This window comes from Crocuta crocuta, unplaced genomic scaffold (genome assembly GCF_008692635.1).
Source record: "Crocuta crocuta isolate KB4526 unplaced genomic scaffold, BGI_CrCroc_1.0 scaffold139, whole genome shotgun sequence".
Taxonomy (NCBI): Eukaryota; Metazoa; Chordata; class Mammalia; order Carnivora; family Hyaenidae; genus Crocuta; species Crocuta crocuta.
This window is the reverse complement of record NW_027533258.1, coordinates 11,957,478-11,979,793: the sequence shown is the minus strand read 5'-3', so window position 1 is coordinate 11,979,793 and position 22,316 is coordinate 11,957,478. Positions and strand designations below refer to the sequence as shown.

General features: G+C 52.1%; 1 protein-coding gene across 1 annotated transcript in view; it reads right to left on the bottom strand.

The window, feature by feature from the left end:
* The window catches only part of ZZEF1 (zinc finger ZZ-type and EF-hand domain containing 1), a 102,363-nt gene that overhangs the window by 33,722 nt on the left and 46,325 nt on the right, over positions 1 to 22,316 (bottom strand). The window contains exons 21-37 of the mRNA XM_077746889.1: positions 21,969 to 22,090; positions 21,742 to 21,864; positions 20,778 to 20,944; positions 20,617 to 20,698; positions 19,636 to 19,838; positions 18,701 to 18,848; positions 17,400 to 17,640; positions 15,051 to 15,130; positions 12,991 to 13,084; positions 11,562 to 12,033; positions 10,734 to 10,898; positions 7,918 to 8,037; positions 7,112 to 7,273; positions 5,350 to 5,479; positions 3,662 to 3,800; positions 2,131 to 2,296; positions 1,331 to 1,593 (exon numbers count right to left, since the gene is read on the bottom strand). Of these exons, the coding sequence (XP_077603015.1) occupies positions 1,331 to 1,593; positions 2,131 to 2,296; positions 3,662 to 3,800; positions 5,350 to 5,479; positions 7,112 to 7,273; positions 7,918 to 8,037; positions 10,734 to 10,898; positions 11,562 to 12,033; positions 12,991 to 13,084; positions 15,051 to 15,130; positions 17,400 to 17,640; positions 18,701 to 18,848; positions 19,636 to 19,838; positions 20,617 to 20,698; positions 20,778 to 20,944; positions 21,742 to 21,864; positions 21,969 to 22,090 (2,877 nt within the window). The remainder of the gene's footprint in view (positions 1 to 1,330; positions 1,594 to 2,130; positions 2,297 to 3,661; positions 3,801 to 5,349; positions 5,480 to 7,111; positions 7,274 to 7,917; positions 8,038 to 10,733; positions 10,899 to 11,561; positions 12,034 to 12,990; positions 13,085 to 15,050; positions 15,131 to 17,399; positions 17,641 to 18,700; positions 18,849 to 19,635; positions 19,839 to 20,616; positions 20,699 to 20,777; positions 20,945 to 21,741; positions 21,865 to 21,968; positions 22,091 to 22,316) is intronic.

The following is a 22,316-nucleotide window of genomic DNA, read 5'->3' as shown; positions in this document are numbered from 1 at the left end:
GTCTGGAGCCTGTTTCAGTCTGTGACTCCCTCTCTCTCTGACCCTCCCCTACTCACGCTGTCTCTCTCTCTCTCCTAGAAGTAAATAAAAAAAAATTAAAAAAAAAAAAATTAAAAAAAAATAAANATAGATCAACCAGACAGAAAATCACTAAAGAAACAATGGACTTGAATGACACATTGGACCAGATGGATCTGACAGGATGTAGAACTCTACATCCTGAGGCCACAGAATTCACTTTCTTCTCAAGTGCGCATGGCACATTCTACAAGATAGATCACATACTGGGGACATAAAGCAGCCCTCAATAGATATAAAAGAATTGAGATCATACCATGCAGACTTTCAGATCATAATGCTTTGAAACTTGAAATCAATCAAAGGAAGAAGTCTGGAGAACCTTCAAAAACATGGAGGTTAAAGAACACCCTACTAAAGAATGATTGGGCCAATCAGGCAATTAGAGAAGAAATTTAAAAAAATATATGGAAACAAATGAAAACGAAAACACAACAATCCAAACTCTACGGGATGCGGCAAAGGCAGTCCTACGAGGAAAGTACATTGCTCTCCAGGCCTATTTCAAGAAACTAGAAAAAGCACAAGTCCAAAATCTAACAGCGCACCTAAAGCAACTAGAGGCAGAGCAAGAAGAGCACCCCAAACCCAGTAGAAGAAGAGAAATAGTAAAAATCAAGGCAGAAATAAACAACATAGAGACCAAAGAAACAATTGAACAGATCAATGAAACCAAGAGTTGGTTTTTGGAAAAAATAAACAAAATTGACAAACCTCTAGCCAGGCTCTCAAAAAGAAAAGAGAGAGCACCCATTAGACAAAATCATGAATGAAAATGGACTAATTACAAACAACCCNTGCTGAGAACAAACTGAGGACTGATGGGTTGGGGGGGGAGGGGGAGAGATGGGCATGGAAGAGGGCACTTATTGGGATGAGCACTGGGTGTTATATGGAAACCAACTTGACAAGAAACTATTTTTAAAAAATAAATAAATAAAAAGAAAAAAAGAAACCATTCCCCCTGCCAACGTTGTCTGGTAGATGCAAATACGACATATATCACCCAGACAGGAGGAGTTTCAATGGTTAGGTGTTTTTTTTTTATACCTTCATGTAAACATTTTGGAGAAACTAAGCACATTTTAATGCGACAGTCTTCCTCAAATGTGTGTGGGAGTCTGGAATCAGCTCCCGTCTCCCGTGCAAAAGTGGGTCAGGCTGCCTCTAACTGAGCGTCTCGCTGCTGCTGAGGCTTTTCCTGCACTCGCAGCCGGGAGCTGGGATGTTTTGGTGCACGGGCGACAATCACCTTTTCCCTGGTGAGCCTTCATCAGACAGTCCCCCACAAGCTGCATGCACTGGCTGCGCAGGGCGGCGGCGCTGCTGCGGGCCCGGGCATCCGGCCTCTCACCGCCCACGTCCTCTGCGCTGGCCAGGTGGGTGCTGTAGAGAGCCAGGGCGGCGAAGAGCAGCCAGGCATAGTTGTGGATGTAAGGCTGGATGAGCCTCTGCCGGTCGCTGATCCGGATGGTCACCATCGGATGGGCCGTGACACTGTGGGTGGGCAAATGGCTGCAAAGGCAAGACACGTTTATGGCCTACAAGTCTCTTGAGGCCTGAGAAGAAACCAGGGGCTCAGCAGGGAGGCGTGCAGTGACTGCTGGGCGCTGAGACCTCTAAGGCCGCGGTCCCCGAAAGTTTAGACAGGTGTGAGCCAGCCCTCTCGCCAGAAAAAATGAACCAACACAAACACTGTACGTACCACTTCAGGATTCACAACCCTCTCACCCCCGCCCCGGCAAAAGATTCTCTAGGCAAAGTAGGTGCCGCAGAATTCCTTTTACGACACTTGCAAAGTGTGATAATATCATTTCAGGAATATGAGAAAATGCTCGTAATTTTTAGAATGGATGTGGACTATGAATGAAGGAAATAAGATCAGTGATTTGCTTTAAAATACTTTAACAAAGAAAAAAAGGAATAAGCTAAGCACACACAGCAAAATCTCCCTAAGTGTTAATCGGGGTAGTGGGCATATGCGGATTCAGTATACTGGTCTCATTCGTTGTGGGTACGTTTGGAATCTGGTAAAGAAAAAAGGAGGTGTACCCATAGGAGTATTTCTTGGCCACGTAGCACCCGTAGCAAAGATCAAAGTCATCACACACGTTGCAGTTCATCCTTCGGCCGATGATCAAACCCTGGCACTGGTCACAGGTAAACTCCATGCTGACCATCTCGTGATCATCTCCGTGGCCCTCGGGCTTCACCCCACCTGGGGAAAGAACAACTGCGTGAGGCGGACCAGGCAAAGGGCTCCTACAAGTGCCAGTTTCCAAACACAAACCAATCTAGAAGCATCTGCCAAGTTACCAGTCGGGATGTCAGGGGTCACAGGTACCTTCTGGAGAGCAGGGTGTTCTGTCCAGTGGCTCCGAGCACATCATCAGTACTCTCAGCACAGACCTTCTGAGCCACGATACCACGGACCAATCCCCCCTTCCCCGGCGCCGCACAGAGCCTCATCGAATGGATGACAAATCCCCATTGTGACCACCACGGGCAGAAACCAGACCTCGTGCCCGTGTGTGAGCGGTCTCCTGTGTGACGCCCCTCGCCCCACAGACAAGCATCCACTGTGTATTCCTGTTAATAAGCACTGAGGAGGCATCGGGTCTGGGCTCTCACTTTTTCATTCCAGAATCACACAGGGAAACAGACCCCACAACCTCGAACCCTGAGAGTGGGAAAGTGTGCGCATCCGGTGGGTCTCCGGGCCCCACCACCCTGCTCAGCACTCCTCACGTCTGACCCACTTCTGCTCCCACCACTGCAAAGCTGGTCCAGGCGACAACCCTGGTCACTGTGGAGACGGAGTCCCCAAGGGAAACTCCTGTAAGGCCAGAGCCACCTTCCTCCAGCAGGAGCTCTGACTGTCGGCACCCACTGTCCACAGATGCGTTCCAACATGCCAGCCGCTGACCCCAGGGCCCCAGTCTGGGCCTCGCCTGCCTCCGTCTGTCACTCAGCTGGAAAGACTCTAGACACTCCGCAGGTGCTCACTCCTCTGTCCCTGGACTTGCTCTGGACACTGACGCACCGCCTTCACACCATCCAGCTCTGACTTTCTTCAGAGACCAAGTCGCAACCCACAGTTCACACTTCCTCGCGAGCCTTCCCTGCAACACCGATTGTCACAACTCCTGAACTTTTCCAGGGCACTGTACCCCTCGTGCACATTTGTGTCCTCGGGTGTGCACCCTGTAGGCTTGTCCAGGCTCCTGCTAAGACTAACTGCTCCCAGGACAGGGGCTGCACCTTCTCTGATGGGGCCACGCATGCACAGCACTCAGATGCTCACGACTGTTGCTGTGCTTTACCTCAGCACCCGCACATCAAGAATATTCAAGAATTTCTAAGGTCTGCTTCTGTGTATTTGACCACTTGTACACGATTCGGACAGAGAAGTAATTTTCTGGAGCCTCAACTGACTGTGCACTCGTGGGTGCTGTGTGTCTANGCAAGCAGTCAGAGCACACCACGGGCCATCTATCATGGGGCAGTGAATAAAAGGCCGAGGTCGCAGAAAACAGCACAACTATTACTTCTGGGCATGGCGCACTCAGACTGCAGTGCGCACCTAGGAAGCAGGTTGTGCAGAGATCCATGTCGCTGCACTGCAGACACCGGTAGCGGTGCCAGGGCGCGATCTCGTCACAGCCGTCGCAGGAGATGTCCACGTGCAGCAGGTCAGAGTAGCGGGCGATGAACATGTGCATCTGTAAGGTGAAGGAACACAGTCAGCTGATGGACTTCCCGACACGGCCGCTGCCCACAGTCCAGTTGTCCTACAAGAGGTATTGAAGGGGCTCTGCTGCGCCGCAGGTGCCGGGGGAGAGACGGAGGAGCTGCTGTGGACTCAGGAATCCCCTCGAGTGACGACAGAGAGTAACAACAGCTCTGCCCGGCAGTCAAGGGCCGAGAGAACCCTGCAGAGGGTTTTGGCAGCTGTTAGGAAGGGCTTGGAGGGTTTTCAAAGGAGGTAAGTCCTCAGCTGAGACCTGAGGGACAAACAGGTGTCAGCTGGGTGGGGGTGAGGGTGGTGGGCATGACCTACAAAATCAACAGCAAGTTCCACAGGAGGCACCGAGAGAGAGGGACGGTGGCTCCTAAGACTGGCAGTAATTCAGTACCTGGGTGTAGATCGCAGTACAGAGAGGGAAGGGGGTGGAGGAACGGGCCACTGAGCTTTCTAGAAGTTCCCCAAGTGGAGAATAGACTGAAGGAGGCGAGACCGCAGTCAGGGAGGCTGGCCACGAGAGTGGCTGTCGGAGCAGCCTCACAACGGGCTGAGGGCCGTGAGAGGCAGGCAGGCCTGACAGGCGCTAAGGAGGCGGAGGTGCAGCGCCTTGGGGACAGGGTGGACGTGGGGCCGCAGAAGGGAGAGGTCAAGGACAACACCCAGATTCTAGCTCGGGTACTTGGTTGGACAGGGCAGCGTTCAGGGATACATACAGGAGACGCTGCCACGCAGCACCATTTGCAGGCACTTGAAAGGGACCCCTCCAGGCGGTGGCAGGGCACCGCCCCCCCAAGCAAGCGACCTGACTGGAAAGGAGCTAGGGGCTCAGTACCGCCTGAGAGCAGGGAGGAGAGTCACTAGTAGACGGAGCACACAAGCCACGTCACCTTAGAGCTGCCTGATGCCTCCAGTAAGATACCACCACACGAGAGAGCGGTATCGCAGAGGCCACGTGGGCGTGCCCCATCTGACCACCACAAAGGGGCTACGTGACCAAAGCAACTGGCACACAGTAGGCACGCCACCCTGAGAAAACGAACAAATCTGAGGCGGGAGATGCCTGGCACACTGTGGTGGTGACGGATCCACACCTAACGTGGACACAGACACGGCGGGCTGTGGAGCCCAGCGCCTCTGTGCGTCTTAACCACGGAACTCTGACTGTGCACGCGGCTGCTCCCAAGCTGCATCACTTGCCCACAGGAAGAGTATGTGCTGCCCGAGGGCACCAGAGCCCAGGACCTTCGGCACTCCTCTCAGTTAATTAAAGAACAAACAGGCCCCTCACGTCCCACTGCTGCCTCAACGCTGCCTCATGGGCCCACACCCTGCGAGTCCTGTTCTACGGAGGGGAGCTGCACTCGGAGGGAGGTCAATCCAGGCTCTGGGGCCCCTCAGGCTACACAGCGGGGTCCCGACCACCACTGGGGACCCTTGGGAGCCGGCCTGCTGACACCCCCCAGGCAGACTCTCCTCTCCCAACTCCCAACAAATCACTTCAGATTACTCCAGTTGTGAGGTCTTACTTTCCTCTGCTTCTCTGGGTCTTCCTGGGCTATTTTTTCATACCAGGCCTCAAACATGCCATCCTGACACTCATCCATCCATTCTGAGTTCTGCTTGGCATCAGCAAGCTCATCTTCTTCACTCCACTGGCTGGAAGAAGGACATAAAGAGAGAAAAGCATGCCTCTCCCAGTAATCACGGAAGTGCTATGTAGCAGGCTGGGAGTCGTCAAACTTTTGAGCGGAAGAAGCCCCAGAACTTGCCAGATTGTCGAGAGATACGCAAAAAACGAGATGGGAGCAGAGGACAGTGGGTGAGGAACCGGAGCCTGAAAGGTGGTGCCCCCAGGGCATAAGTGTACCCGACACCCATTGGTGGTGACCCTACTCTGTGCCGGGCCCCAGAGCCGATCTGGGCCTGCTCGGCACACCCCGGTGGTACCAGCAGGGCACCCAAGCTCTGGCTCTCCCACCAGCTGCTCTGAGGCCCTGCCACCACACTCCGCCCCGTTCCTCAGCTTCCTCATTTCATAAAATTAAAAAAAAAATTTTTTTTTATTATGCTTTATTTATTTCTGAGACAGAGAGAGAGGCAGCATGAGCAGGGGAGGGTCAGAGAGAGAGGGAGACACAGACTCTGAAGCAGCTCCAGGCTCTGAGCTGTCAGCACAGAGCCCGACGCGGGGCTCGAACCCACGAACCGTGAGATCATGACGTGAGCTGAAGTTGGATGCTTAACTGACTGAGCCACCCAGGCGCTCCTCATAACATTTTTTTTAATGTTTACTTATTTTTGAGACAGAGAGCAGGAGTGGGGGAGGGGCAGAGAAAAAGGGAGACACAGAATCCGAAGCAGGTTCTGGGCTGTGAGCCGTCAGCCCAGAGCGCGGGGCTCGAGCCCACAAGCTGTAGGATCAAGACCTGAGCTGAAGTTAGTGAAGTTAGAGGCTTAAGGGAATGAGGCACCCAGATGCCCAGTTTCCTCATTCAAGAAAGAGTTTCGTACAGATAATCTCAGGGGCTCCTTTTAGATGCAAAGTTATAAATTTCCATAACTTCAGCTTATAGTTTGTTTCCGCACCAGAATTTTACATATAAGAGGATTTGCTTCCCACAAATGCAAACCCAAAAGACTGCCTGCCGGCCAGGCCTCCTCACACTCCGCTCTGGGCGGGGCTCGGAGGGGCAGGGAGGGGGAGTGGGGGCGGGAGGGGCAGGGCCCAGGCTCTGGGAGCCTGCAGTGCTACCTCTTTTCCCCACAATTCTGACAAAGCGAAGCCTCTCCCCTTGCCTCCTTCTCTCCTTTTGTTCTGTCTTTTCTATGGACGTGAGTGGCTAACGGGTAAGTGGACTTGAGCAAGGTGGCAGGAAAGTGGAAAGGAAAGAAAATCTGTGTACTATTTTTTCTCATATCCTAAGTCCTTACAATATCCAAGAGGTTACAGTGGCTAAAACTCCAAATGGGCGTAACCAAAAAATAAACAAAAGGGTTCTCTGATTGAACAAGCGGTACTAGGGTGTCCAAAAATGCGGAAGATCCTCTCCTCCAAGTTCACAATCCCACCACCACCAACTCACATACACTTCCATGCGCCAGACCCTGTTCTCACCCCGGAGAAAGAGAACTCACCTACCCTTCACAGCGACCCTGGGAGGCAGGGCCGAGCGCGGGGGCTCCAAGAGCTCGCCCAAGGTCACCGGGCTGCTCTGTGTCGGATGGAGCCAGGACGCCACCGGGGAGGAGCCTCTCCAGGAGCCCTCTGCTGCGGGACTGGGTTCTTACCTGATCGCACTGTCATGGACACTGATATTCTCTTGTGACATTTTCATGAGGAGATCGGGTAGCTGAATGTCGGCAAAGAAAGCGAGGTCGCCGGGTTCCCAGCCCATGTCCAGAAGGTGAAGCAGGGCTGTCTGCACACAGGACAAGGCCGGCAGCAGGGACCTAGAGAGCCCACGAAGGTGCAATTTGTGGCGGCTGCTGTCGCCAGTGAGGACAAGAGACCGAGCAGGTCACGACCTGCTTTGCCTGCAGGTGGAGAGGAGGGAACAGGGTCCGGCCCAGCTGCTCACACTCCACACAAGCCCTCTTCAAACACAGCTCGGAGAAAGCGCAACGTGAGGCTTCTGCCCTGCCAGGCCTACGTCGGGGGGCATTTGGTGGTCAAGGACGGAGCCGTAGAGATCACCTCCGGATAAACACATGATGACGGCCAGCCCCAGAGTAGCCCAGGTCAGTCAGTGTAGAAGGGGAGGGAGCCGTTTGAACCGAGGGTTCTCTCTGAAGCCCCTACTGTGGAGGGGCCCGGGAAAGGGCTCTCTGCTCAGATCCTAAAACTGCACCTAATACATCAGAAACTGAAGACGATGGGTTACGAGTTCTTACGAGAATGCTACATGCCACAGAGAAGAAAGGCTGGGACGGAGGATACTAAGTTAGCACGGCAAATTAGCTGAAGATGGTAAGATGAGGGGTTACAATTTTTTTAACTCCATGTTTTTCTATATTTTCAACACTGAACATGTACTTCCTTTAAAATCAGAAAAAATAGAAAGTATGCTTTCTCTAGAAATGAAGTTATACAGTACCTGTCATTTATGCTGCTAAATCCTTTAACTGCTTTGACCAAAAATAGGACAAACTGGTAGTAAGTGTCTCGAATCTCTTTGTGCAAATCTGCACCGCAGCCCTCCAAGTGTCCAAAATAGCTACAAACAGAGAAAAAAACACTGATCACTTAATTGCCAAACTATCGCTTACTTCCTAATCACAAGTCCTCACACGGAGACGAGCCAGGACGCAGCGGCGCTTGCACAAACTGGCCCAGAGGCCTGAGCGCAAACGCAGTCGCTGAGAGTAAGGGCAAAGCAGGGCCACGGGGCGGCCACGGGAGTGAGGGACGGCACAGCTCGGTTAGTAGGAACCCTCCCCGACGGCTCACCTCCATCACCTGCCACCCGAACCCCCCGGGCCCCACCCCCCAGCCACCCCCACCCTCCCCTCCCCGCCCCGATTCCACCTTGACCCTTGTCAGCACAGTGATGGCATCGCCCCTGAGATCCTCACCTGAGAGCAGCCCCCCACCCCCGGCGACCTGGCCCCCCCAGCAGCGACTTCAGCCCCAGGGAGCTCTACACACCACAGGACCCTACCCCTCCCAGCCCTTCCCATTTCGCTGATGACCCAGGACACACCTCATGCTCACTGCCACCCCGTGCCTCGTTCCTCTGGGCCGCAGACCCAGCTGAGACCGCACCCCGCCCCTCACCATACACTCGCCTGAGAACCCCACAGGGGTGCCAGAATAATGCGGTGTCGTGGGAAGAGACACTTCTCTGAACAAGCACCGAAAACTGTCGGGCGGTCAGCCTGCCTTTCTCACTTGCTGTTACTATTTCAAACCTTGCTGCCTCTCCTGAAACTGCCACTACTCTTCCCAACCCCTCATGCTTAGCTGTGGCCACACAGGTGTCCCCAGGCTCTGTGCTCCATCCATGCTGTAACCCCCTGCAGCCACGGCCGGCCTCCCGGGCTCTGTGCAAACCGAACCCTCGCTGTCACACGGGGCACTTGCCGTGGGTCCAGGGTGCTTCGGGACAGACGCTCTCCCGCCGGCGTACGAAGCGCTCTGACACTTTGACAAACTCTCCGCTGATCTCATGTGCCCTGCATTTCTGGCCCTTTCCTCTGCTCCTCTTTAAGGCCAAAGATCTAGAAATGGGTGTCTGTGGTCTCTCCCTCCGTTCTACACACCCCATTTTCCTCTCAACCCAACACGACTGGGCTTTTGGCCCCGTGGCCCCGACAAGACTGCAGCAAATCCGGTGTGTTCTCACGTGGCGCAACCTCCCTCAGCAGCGGAGGGCACGTCCTTCTCCCGGCCCCTACGGCCCCGCCATCCCCGGTGCTGGCTCCTGATGGCCACTCCTTCCTGATCTCCTCAGCTGACCCCTCTTCCTCGGCCTCAGCTCTGAACAAAGAGGTACCCTTCACGCTCAGTCCTGAGCCCGTTCTTGTGCACCTCTGCCCTCTTTCTTGCCCATCCAGTCTCACGGCTTTAAAGACCATCTCCGTGCTGAGAGCATCTCCAGACCCTGTCCCCAGGCCCGGCTGCTTTGCGGAATGTCAGACCCTTACCTTTCCTGCCCGGAAAACTGTATTTGGATGTGAAAGAGGCAGCTCAAACTTTAACACGCCAAACAACTTTGGTTTTCTCCTCAATCTGTTTCTTCCATCCTTTGCCCCTCAGGAAAGTGCAACGCCATCCACTAACAGCCGCAGACAAGGTTCCAGCGGCTCCTTCCTCCTGGGTCTCTCTGTTCCCCCTCACACCCAATCCAGCGGTGAGACTTGGCAACGCTACCTCCAAAGCAGATCCTGAGTCTTCCCCCTTCTCTCCGTCTCCAGGATGATTCCCGGGGCCAGAGCCCACCACCTCCTGCCTGGCCGACCACACCCTCTCCCGACCACCTTGCTTCTGCCCGTACTTTCCCACAGAGTAGCCAGAAGGGTCTCTGGTGAACGTAAACTACGGTAGCTCCTCCCAGGCTTGGGGTCCCAGAGGGGTCTCCCGTCTACAACTCAGCACAAAACCCAAACACCTTAAATCATGTCCTACAAAGATGTGTATCACCTGAGCCCTGCCGGATTTCCTGAGTGGGACTCCTCCCGTCCACCCTCACTCGGGCACCCTGGCTTTCACTCCGTTCCTCAGGCTGAGCCCCTGCCCTAGGGCCTCTGCACTGTTCCTTCAGCCGTCAGTGCTTTCCCCCCTGAGCTCAACCTGAGGTCCTAATTCACAGACCGTCTTCGCAGCCCACTCCCTGACCACCCAACCTACACTACAGCAGCTTCAAGGGCCTACAGTAGATCACTGTCCGGGATGGACGGATTACACAGATGAATGGATGGATGGATGAACTTCTTTTATTGCCCGTCTCTCCTCCACAAAATAGAAGCTCCATCAGAACAAGAGTCTTGTCTGCTTTGTCCGCTGCGGCATATACATCACCTAGATCGGTGCCTGGCAGAGTCTGTGCTCAGGAAATACTACTGATTAGCTATTACAACGACCTTATGAAATACTTCATGTCCTAACTGTAAATTAAAGGTTAAATTTAGCTCACAGCCTCCAGGAGCCGACTGACGAGCATGGGTACCAGGGAATACAATCCTCACTGTCCGGTCAAATACAGCTGATAAACTCTTCAGGAGGAATAAACATATATCTGGCATTTACTTACTAAAAGGATAGAACCCATTTCTCCGTAGGATGAGAGAATCGACCAAAAACATAAATTTGCATCCTACATGGAAATACTAGTTACTGAGGGAAGAAGACAATCAGGATTTCTGTAAAATTACCCCTGCCCGTCTTCCTTGCAGGCGTGGACCTTGGACTTACTTGGTAAACTCCTTCTGGCAGCTCAGGAGCTCCAGCAGGAAGAGTATGCACGGCGGCTGGAAGCAGTGAGGCTGCCCGAGGGACTCTGCGCAGTACTGAGTGATCCTCAGGGCCTCGAGCACGCTCTGCGCCTGCGCTCTCCTCCAGGAGAGAACCTTCACAACACTGAACACAGAACTCAAGTCAGGGGCTCTGAGAGAGCTTGAGCGGGGCCAGAAGGAGGTTCTGACACCAGGTTAACAACACGGAAAGACTACCTGAGGGCGTCAGAAAGGTCGCTTAGGAGGGGGGCCAGCACCTGTTTGCGACTTTTAGTCACTGCTCAGCAGCAACACGGAGCAGCTGACGCCAACTGCCCGGAAGGCCCACAGCAAATTCAGTAATCACAAAGGAACTCTGAGATCTTCACTGTCCCACAAAGTTATAATACTTAGGACAGGAAATTAAAACATGCAATACTTCCAGAGATGTAGGCCCACAGATACAGAATTCTGTCAGAAAATATCGAAGCTTACATTTCTCCCAGAATTAAAAAAGACGTATTTATAATTGACAGCCACCATAACAAATGTTTCTTTCCACCCCAGCAGGACGGTACTGAGGTACAATTTTCATACAGTGCAACATGCAAATCTGAAGCGACAAAACACATCTTTAAAAGAAAAAAAAATAATCACCCAATTTTTCATTGAACTTTCTAGAACAAATCTCAATCTCTCTTTCACGTATTACTTGCTCGCCTTAACGTGAACCTTAAGCCTCCGACCAGCCTCTGACCTGCCTACAGCGGGAAAAGAAAAGGGGCTGGGAGGGTGCTGCCCGGCTCACCTCTCGTGGGAGAGGGACTGGTCCTTGATGAAGTCCAGGAGATCCTTCAGCAGCGGGTATTTCTCTTTCACCGTGGGCGCCGGTCTGGCCTCCTCCACGGACCGGAAGGAGAGCAGCCGGAGTCGCCCTCGGGTGAAGGGAGGCCGCCGGGTGGGAGCGGAAGGTGATGAGGGCTCTTCGGCGGCGGCGGCAGGTGGCACCTCTGAGGCAGAAGGGCCGCTGCCAGGGGGCGGGAGCGGCTGCGCATCCGAGCCGGGACCCCCGTCCCTCGCGGCAGGTGTGGCCGCTTCCAGGGGAGACGGTGAGGCCTGGAAATGCTCCTCTACCACAGAGCTCGTCCTCGGGCGCCTGTCACGTGGCTGCAGGTGATCCACGTCATCTGCGGCCACCAACTTGGCACAGCTTTCTTCTGAACTCACTCCCACAGGCAAAAATCTTAGTAACAGGAGACTCTTCTGAATACACTCTCTTGCTAAATGCAAACAGCAAGGAAGGTAGTGAAAAACGTCTCAACTCAACTTACTGCTTACTTCTGGAGAGAAAATAATCTATGTAAACTCTACTTTAGGACGAGAAATACCTCGGTCACCACAGTGATGTACACATCTACTGAAGAAAATAACCCTCTGTCTCACTGTACAAGTCGAAATCTCTCCAGCGTTGTCATCACACTTAAGAAGAGGTTATACTGTGGACACTTTCTAACACGCCGAGAGAAGAGGAAAAGGACCCCTTTGTGCTGTGCACCCCTAATGCCAGCCCGAGGCCAGTCCGCCCCTCCCTGGATTACTTCCATGTAGGCCACAGACATCATGCTATTTCATCTAAATACTTGAGCACATTGCTCTAAAGGAGTAAGAAGTATTCTTTAAAAAAAATTTTTTTAACATTTATTTTTGAGAGACAGATCGTGAGCAGGGGAAGGGCAGAGAGAGGGGGAGACACAGAATCTGAAGCAGCTCCAGGCTCCGAGCTGTCAGCACAGAGCCTGACACGGGGCTTGAACCCACGAACTGTGACATCACGACCTGAGCCGAAGTTGGACGCTTAACCAACTGAGCCCCACAGGTGCCCCTAAAATAGTAAGAGTTTTTAAATTGACCATGATATCACTAAGAAATTAGCAGGTAATTCCTTAATCCACTAAATATTCAGTAAGAGCACACTTTAAACACATTAACGAGATATAGCTCAAAAGCACCTGACATCTCTCCTAAGAGAAGCAATCAGACACTCCATTTGGGTTATATTAATAAACAATGACTCCTCTCCAGCAATTTTTCTCTTTGTGACCATTCTTGGAAACTACATGTAGCTCCAGTGTTAACTTTCATTAGGTCTACACACCTTCAACTAAAACAATCTAGAAGACAGGTCACCGAACGGTTCCCTAGGCCAGGTGGACAGAAGGCTCAGTGGGCGTACTCACCCAGGATCTCGGGGTTCAGCTCGGCAGCCTCTGACCCGTGCCTTCCTTCCACCTCACTCCCCAGGCTCATCAGGGACTTCTGCTTCATCTCTAGCTGGGGGGAGAGGGGGGAATTGAAGCCACATAATTACACCGTCCAGGCCCAAACAGCCACACCAGGCTGCTTGAAACACACACAGCAGCACTGACATCATGGGCAATGGAACAGTTACTGTCCAGCTGCTGAGGACACAGGGTTGAGTTGCTTTTGTTTGTCCTAAAAGTAATCCAGGCTTTGAAAGATATACGTGTCTACAGGTATATGTGCAACATTTCTTTCTTTTTAACTACGCACTGTTTGGAAGGGGGTTTGTACCCCGAGGGGCTGCTACCTAAAGCTGAGCAAGCAGAGACAGAGGAATGGAGAAGTGAAGGGTCTTCTAGGGTTACAATGAAGTTTGCTGAAGTTGGACCAAAACTTGACCTCTCCTCTACTCTGCATGAGAGGACACTTGTAAGTGATGCTGCGCCTGTCGCGCACAGGAAGTTGGTCACACAGTGGGAGCCACAGTGTGGACAGCCAGGGCAGCAGGCCACCTGTGCTGCCCCAGAGGCCAAGGTCTGGGAAAGGAGGCTGGTGTCTTGTCCAGCTCTCGGCAGTCTGTCCTGTGCTAGGCCGGAAACCTGGTCTACCTGTGCCTCATCAAGTGCCAAACCCTTTCACTGGCGCCGTCCGCGGCGGGCATTGGACACGCCTGCCGTTTCCTTGGCCAACACTGCTCTGGCCCTCCTCACACCATTCTGAGGACAATACCTCTCAGTTCCTTCTGAGAATCTGTTCATTTGGTTTCCATCTAGCCATCCATCTGGTGTGTATGTTCAAATTACTGTGCATCCAGGTCAGGCCTCTCCGTTCCTGGGTAAACTCATACCTTTTAAAAAACATCTCCAATGGTGTCAAACTATCCTCATCTCTATTTTGACATTTCCGTGAAGCACCAGCAAGATTCTCTCACGTTTACTGAACTCTCCAGCCAGGTGTTTCTGATAACGCATATGTTCGCATCCTCAGCACGTCCCAGGGTGAACTCACCCTCTACCCAAAGACCCAAGGCCATTTTCTCCAGTCCGGTCAATGCTTTCAGCGCCCAGCAAGTCACTAAGTCAGGAATGCAGGAACCGTCCTGGGTGCCACACGTCTGTGCGCCACTCACAGCAGCCGCAAAGCCTGATCGTTCTACCCCTGGGGCAGCTGCCAGGTTGACCTAAAGACCATGGCTGATCTCCTGCGCCCCGTGTCCTTGTCCATCCTCCCCTCCGTGACTTAAGGATTTCTCCCCATCACCACACAGTGTTTAAGATGACTGTGAATACGCAGACGATGATAATATATGGGATTCATTCCATCCCTAATGGCATGTGCATCATTTCTGTGCATCTGTATAACTGCACCACGCCACACAGATCCGGGTGGTGTGTAAACTTAACGTAAGGCGCAGCGTACTCAGACGTTCCTATCAGACTTGCTGGTTTCTGCTCCATCCTGGCTGTAAGCTGACCCACGTGGCTCTGCCGCGCTCGCTCTCCTGTGGCACAGCCGTACGTGATCGTCTCACGCTGCAGTGCCGCTTAGGTAGCACGGCGACACACGGCCTCACTGTCCGCCAGTTCATGGCCGTAACAAACAAGGCTACAGAACCACTTTCCTACTATGCAGAAGGGTTCCCCCCCTTTGAGAGCAGCCTTTCCCCCACCGAAAGCCATCAGTGGCTGCTCCGTATCTACTGCAATCCTCTCCCACCGGTCTACAAGGTCCCCCGGAGTAGCCTTTGGGGTGATGGGAGTTGGGGGCGCCCCACACACACCCAGTTTACTCTGAACATCCTGAGCACTCACCACACTATGATTTCAAGGGCTCTAAAGTATTTTACAGCATTTCATGTTGCCACTGAACTTAAGTTTAAAAAAAAAAACAAACCTAAGGTTACATACTTGAGAAGAGAGCTATTACACCTTAATTACAAGGAACCATGGTGGAAAAACTGAAAATACATAAAAATCACATGCAAAGAAAATCTTACCATCCATATTCGAATCCCATCCGCCAAGCAGTACACCTGTGCAAACTCCTCGCTCAGGGCTGTGTGGCCCCCACTTTGTACTGGGGAGAGGAGATAAGGAGAAGGCACTCAGTTAGCTCAATTCTCTACTGCGACCTGACGCACAAACGAGCTTCTAACCCTCCTCGCACAGGGAAAGTCTCCTGCCTCCGGGGCACACATTGCACATGGGCGTAATAAAGATCAGATGAGCCACAAATACCTGTTCTCTGTGTTACATCAAACTAACTCTTTTCAATTGAACAACATTTGAAATGGACACACTATTAAACGGAGTAAAATATTTAAAGTAAAAATATGAAAGTAAAATACCTAAAATATTAAAAGTAAAATAGAGTAGTAAAAGTGGGTCAAAAATAATTATTGACATGAAAAACGTTCATGGTATAAATTAAGTAGAAAAGGTCAGTTTTGAAACGGTCTAAACAAAATTGTCTATTTAAAAAGAGTATACGTATGTAAAACACTGTGCGTAGATATGCACACATGTACTGTATCAATATGCCTAGATAAAACGGCCAGGTAGATACACAGAAAAATGTTAATAGACACGTTCTTAAAGTGGTAAGATTATAACAACATTATTTTAAGATTTTCTGTACTTTTTAAGTTCCTACATGGGTATTATTTTTATAACCAGAAACAGAACAAAAAAGTTGTTTGTTTAAAAGAAGGACCTATGAGGCTTCCTTCTTGTCTTGCAAAAACCCAAGGAGAACGTGCCAGAACAGGGTGAAGCTCACTGTGGAGCTGACGTGTGATGCAAGGACGATTCTCTCAACACGCAGGAATTGCTGGGCTCTCCGTACCAGGCCCCGGAACACAATGCTGACGAACAGACATGGCCCCCGCCCGCCCTCACGGAGCTCACCATCTAGGTGAGGATCTCCTGCCGTACATTTCTAGGGCAAAAGGTTGAGCAAGTTTTAGACAAAAATGAGCAAGTGAACTAGACAAGGGCCACCCTGGACGTAGCCCGTCCCGCAGGACCCGTGAAGCCCGGGGAACGGAGTGCCTCCCATGGCGCCTCCGAAGCCCGAGTGGCAGGGGCCCTCAAGCAGCTGGATTCAGCACAGTGCTTGCGTCCAGCCCCCACAGCAGACTGTTTCCCTCCTGAGAGCCTCTGAACGTGCTGAAAATGAGCTGGGGAACAGGCTACCAGCCAAAGTCTTTGTTTCTCAGGGTTGTTCTTTTTGTTGTTGTTGTCTTGACTTTTAGTTTAAGTAGACTCCACTCCCAACGTGGGGCTTGAACTCACAACCTCGATATCAAGAGTCGCAGGCTCTACCGACAAAGCCAGCCAGGTGCTCCTGTTTCTCAGCTTTTAACTCACAGGCCTTTGTCCACCTACTGAGACTGTCCAGCTCTCTTACTATCATTTGATTATGAAAACATACACTGGATTTTTGTTTCAAAACCTGACAGGTCACATCCCCATCCCCTAGGAGAGGTGTATACTCTTCCATAGGATGGTTGTTTTCATAAATCCATGTAGGTTTTCACTGTTTGAGCAGCTTCTTAAAGGAAACGGGTAAGAATTAAAGGAGGAAGGATCAACTGAGGTGTTCTAGAAATCAGGAAATAAACTCTGCAGCGTGAGTTCCAAAGAACTGGGCAAAAAGGTAGCGGTGATCCTCACAGTAATCGTAGTAACAGCAGCCGTCAGTGACCTGCTGTGACGGAGGAAGCCCCCGCTCCCCCTCATTTCATCTGTGCCACGGAGGTGCTTGGGGACCCCATGTCCTCTTTAGGGAGAGTGTGAGATGTTTTTCCCTCGAAAGGTGATGAGGACAGAGACTATTAGGAGGCTGCAGGCTGCACACACCGTGAACACAGGCGCATGACCCGGTGAGGAGCAGGCTGCCAGTGAAGGAGGCCGAGTGGGGACGATGCTACACAAGCTCCGTCTGCAGGCAGGAGAGGACACACTGAATGACCTCAGCGGGGCAGGGCGTAAGCGGCATTTCCTGGAACGTCAGAGCCCCCAGCCCCCAAAACTGTTCTTGTCCGAGACTAAACCCAAGTTAGGGTGCCCTCCCGTTACACCTGTGGGCAAGTTTCCGTGAGATTTGTGCAGAAACAAGTGACCTGTTGCTTAGTAACCTCAAGGCTACTTGCAATGCATGACAACCCACTGACTATAACTTGATCACAAATCTTTCGGCAGCAGAGCAGGACTCAACGAGATGAAGCCTACAGTTGTAGAAACATGTTTATGTCTGAAAGTATTTTAGTTTTCACTTAAGATAGCTTTCTTAACACTTAGCAACTGGCCTTCGGATGAGAAATATTCCCTGTAGTATAAGTTACCATATTTCTGCAGCTTCTCATATAAGTCTGGAGTACGACACACCAGAGCAGCAAAGGTGGCGTTCACAGCTTGATCAATAGTGGAACCAGCAACTCTATCTGTCTTTGGGGCCTGTTTTCTACATGCCTGTGTGAGTCCCTTGCACAGTTCTGACAGTGGCCCATAGGAGCTCGGGGCAGCGTCTGCCTGTGCAAACTCAAGAAGAAGACGGCAGCAGGGGTCCTCGGAGACGCACGTAACCTGGAACGACAACAATGTGTCCCCGTGAGCACGGCTCCTCCCTCGAGGGGTGTGGTCCAGCGAGCACCCGCTGGGCCGGAGCAGGACGGAACACGGGGCGTCCTGGGGAAACAGCCAGGCACACGGGCTTGAAAACCAGGGTAAACAGAACAGAAACGGCGAGGGCATGAACCCCAGCGATATCACAGAGCAAAAGGTTCTCAAGGGCCAAATGCCAGGGAGGGACGCCCAGTGCTGAGAGCCCACAGGACAGAGCCCCGGGCGGCTGACGTCATGAAGGAGGAGGGTGTGGGCTTTGGGCCGGACCCTGAAGACTGAGCCGGAGTTAAGAGTCAGCGGGGAGACTGACCTGGCCTGAAGTCTCACCCAAGGATAGGGAGTGGGGGTGGGGTGGGGGGTAAGGGCAGAGACTTGAGGTGAAAAGGAGACGGGACAGAGCCTCGACTGTCATACCGAGGAGCTCAGGCAACAGAAGCCACTACTGGTGCTCGGCGGTGGAATGACAAGGAGTGATATGATGATGCTGTTGGCCAAAAAGCCACATCTACAGAGAGGGGATGGAGGTGGGGAGGCGGGGGAGAGGCCCGGACCCTCAGCTAGCCGCTTGGGAGAGGCAGGCACAAAAGGCAGAGCAGACACAGAGGCCAGGGGGACAGAACGGGGAGGACAGGCAAACTCGTTTAGTTGACGAAACAGCACGAGTGCCGCTGTTCACAGACAAGAGGGAGAGCAGCACAGATGGTCACTGGGTCGGGCCCCGGCCCCGCGGGTGCCGGAAGCAGACGCAACCGGCTCGTTCAGCAGCTCCGCCCAGAGAGCCCTCCTGAGCACCTACGCCACTTGTCTGGGGTCACTCCCTCGCCGTGTCTGAACACCCACCACCCACCAGCCCCTGAGCACAGTGCGGACACCAGGTGAACCAGGGGCGGCGCCCGCCTTCGAGGGGCTACCAGCAGGCAGTGGGGTGGGGGTGTGCAAACAAAGATGCTCATAATTCAAAGCAGTCACCATTAGCGAGCTGACTCCACTGCAGGTAGAAAGACACGGGAAGAGTAAATACCTCCTCCCCATCCTGGTGCGGGCGAGTGGGCCAGCGCGCTGCGAATCCCAGCTCCAGGCGCAGCTGATGCCGGAAGACCGGTTTCCACAGCGGGGAGTTCAGGACCGCCGCCACTTTGGCCGGGGGCACGGCCACGTCGCCCCCTAACTCTGGAGAGAGAAGATGGCCCGTGAGAGCTCTGTTCTCCTGGTGACACCGAGAGTCCGTCAACTGCCGGAAAGGAGGTTTTAACCTCCTAGAAGTTCGAAGTCGGGCAAGGGATCCACGTGGTCACCAGAACATGACTGTGGCACTTGATAAACACCCCCCACACACACCCCGTGAACTTGTCCGGTGCAGCAGCCTCAGCTCCAGGGCACTGCCGGACACCAGGCACAGATGTATAGTGATGGGGAAATGCTCGTGATGTATAAGCTTCAGTCTGTGAAAAATATAAGACTTAAATATACACCCATGTGTGTTTATGAATAGATGTAAAAAAAAAAGGCTGGGTGGAAACCTATTAAAATGTTAATAATATTTCTCCCTGCACTAGGAGTGGTTTTTCTCCTCAATTTTCCCATTATGCAATTTCTAGATTTTACTTTTACAATCCGAAAAACTCAAAAAATGATAAAAAAAATTAAATACACGGCAAAGTTTTATTCTATAATTATTATTTCTTGGATGAATTCAGTAATTAAGTTGAAAAATCACTTTAAGACAAAATCCACATTTCCATATTTAACATAAACACTCACGTGGCTAAAGGATATAGAGTTAATTTATTCTACTTCTGCCTTCCAGATTTCACTAATGAGAACAAAAAAAAAAGCAACGGCAATGCTGTGCAGCACCAGCCCCGTGCCCCAAGGGCCCTCCGGCCAGGGCATCCCCAGCACCCTCTGTGACAGGCTCCAAACTCTGCATCGGGAAACTATGGAAACAGCATCCANCGGTGCGTGGACTTGAGCGCCATGCACTGGGCAGCGAGGCGTCCCAGCAGCCGGGAAACAAGCAGCTGTAAATCCGATGCCCACGACACGGCCACATCAGGCAGGCCGTAAGCCGTGACCGTGAACTTGTAGCCCCATTCATTGTTACTGCTGTCAGAGTGAAAGAGGAACTGGAGCCGTGGGCCAGCCTTAAAGGTCACTTTCTAGAGAGAAACATAAGAGCCATGAGAAAGCGCCACTTCAGGAACAAGCAAGTTCTTCAAGATTCAAAAAATCTAAATCTAAAACTGGTCTGTATTCTCGCCATTCTATCTCATCGCCCACCAAGGTGACTGAAGGAGAAACATACAGTGGAATGACCGGAACAGAATTCACCGCCGTACCTCTTGAGCAAGCAGCGTTGGCGGAAAACAGCCTGACAGTTCTCTAAACCTCAGGCGCCCATCTGCCTACTACTCGCTCGGCCAGAAACGGTGCTTGTGCGTCCCTCTGCTCCCTCCTCGCCAAGAACCCGACAGCGGAGAGGAAACGCTGCCCCGGAGGCCATGCGGGTCCCACCGTGGGCCCCCTTGGCTTTCCCCACAGGCTCTGGGCCTTCCTGGGCCCACTGGCCCTTCTGCGCTAAAGATCACAACTCCCCATTCACACCGGACAATGTGACACACACCAGGGACTGGCAAGTTTCCTGTGAAGAGCCAGTCAGTAAATTATTAGACCTCTGGGGCTGTGTGGTCTCTGCTGCAACCGCTCAGCTCTTCCCTGCAGCGCCAAAGCAGCTAGAAACGACACGTGAACCAACGGGCATGGCCGTGTTCCCAGATAACTTGATTAACAAAACAGGTGACCGGCTGTCATTTGTGAACTCTGACATAAGCCCTTCCTTTCACAAGAGAGTGATAAATGCTTCCCCCCAAGGGCTGGCAAAGGCAGAGGCTCGGTGCAGAAACGTGCACGTCACCTCGTTCTGGGAGCGCCACTCACCTTGGGCCACTTGTCAGTGCCAACTTTGGTGTCATAGCGTGTTTTTCCACCTCTAGCGTCGGTAAATTCCAGATAGTCGTACCTGTGAAGGCATCATCTCTGTTACCTGCCCTCTGGCGTGTGAACCGTTACCTCCTGGGGAAAGACCGTGAGTGTCTTACCGCTTCTCGGTCTCACACCGCTCATCAAATTCCACCTCAAAGCAGGTAGCGCCCGGGCTCACGAAGACGGACACCTCATGGCAGTTGTTCCCATAGTTGTGTGCAGACTCCTTTGTCCACGTGTGCAGCACCACAGGGTGCTCCTGCGGCCAAGCGTCCACATCGAGCTACACAAACGAACAGGCAAGCAAGCAAGCGTCTGTCACTTCATGTCCAGACACACAGAGACCTGTGCTTGTGCACTCGCGCTCCGGGCAGCCGGCCCGGACACCAGATGCAAATCGCCACACAGGCTCAAAGTGTCCCTGACGTTCCACCGGCGCACGCTGGTCAACACGCGGCTCTCCCTGAGCAGAGCGCGGTGGGGTTTTTAGTGAACTAGATGCTTCTGTGATTAGCTTCTGGTTTGGGCTGGGGCAGAGTTCGCTCTTGAAAAGCACTACTAGCTTGAACTTCCAGTGGAAAAAACACTGAATTTGGAACCTTGGCAAATCTGAGCCCATCTTCTCTCCTCCCTCCCTGTTTTATCATCTTTGCTTTTTTACCTTTAAAGCAGGCTTTATAATACATGCCCTTCCTATTTCCACAGAGTTGTTTTGAGACTCAAAGAAGACAGTGAAAAATCTTTGTGTGCTGTAAAGTTAAGGAGGGAGAAAATTCTTTTAAATACCCAGATTTCTAATCTGCCTTTCAACGTATATTTTCTCTTCTGGACTTCATTCTGGTTATTCACTTATACGGATTTATGTAACTTCACATTCCAGGAAAGGAAAGTAACCTACGTACAGCTTGCTTTCTGATGCTGACCAGGCCAGACTGACTCGGGCCGCCCTTTACCCTTGTTAGCAAACTCGGGGTCTTCCAGGGGCCATCTGTTGTTTGTGTAGATGTGTATGACATTGGTTTCGTTCAGTTTCGTCATATCACTCTCAAGAGGGGATGCAGAGGGGATCTTTTGAGTTACCGTATTCGGTCCTCCTTCGGGGTCACTGCACAGCTGCTTCAACAGTTCCGGAAGCGTGCTGAACTCTCTCAGGAGTGCGCAGTGTGAAATGTCCAGAGTACAGAAGTCCAGGAGAAAGATGACCTAAAAGGGAGATTGACAAGGCACTGAACACCCGCCTCAGGCCCTGCCCGGGGCTGCGGGCCACCAAGCCCCCCTGCCTCACAAAGGCCGTCATCGTGTCTTACCAGTTGACGAGCTGCCATCGAAAACACCGAATTACATAGTTTTTCTACAAGGGTTTTTCCAGTATACTGTGACAAAAGGGATTCCAAAATCACTCTCAAGCTTGCCAGAAACTGTCCCACATCTACCAAAACATAAAGACAGTAATTAATATTATACACAGTAGAAACACCACTTGCTTGGTCGTCATCAAGGACAGAGCTGGAGAGGGTCACAGACGCTGTTGGGGGAATTCCACATCCACAAGACCATGAGACACCTATGTTTTCCTCTGGGAAGGAAAAGAAGTGCAAATCTGAGGAAAAGATCGCTTTTCAAGTGAGTGATTTTTTTTTTTTTTTTTTTTTTTT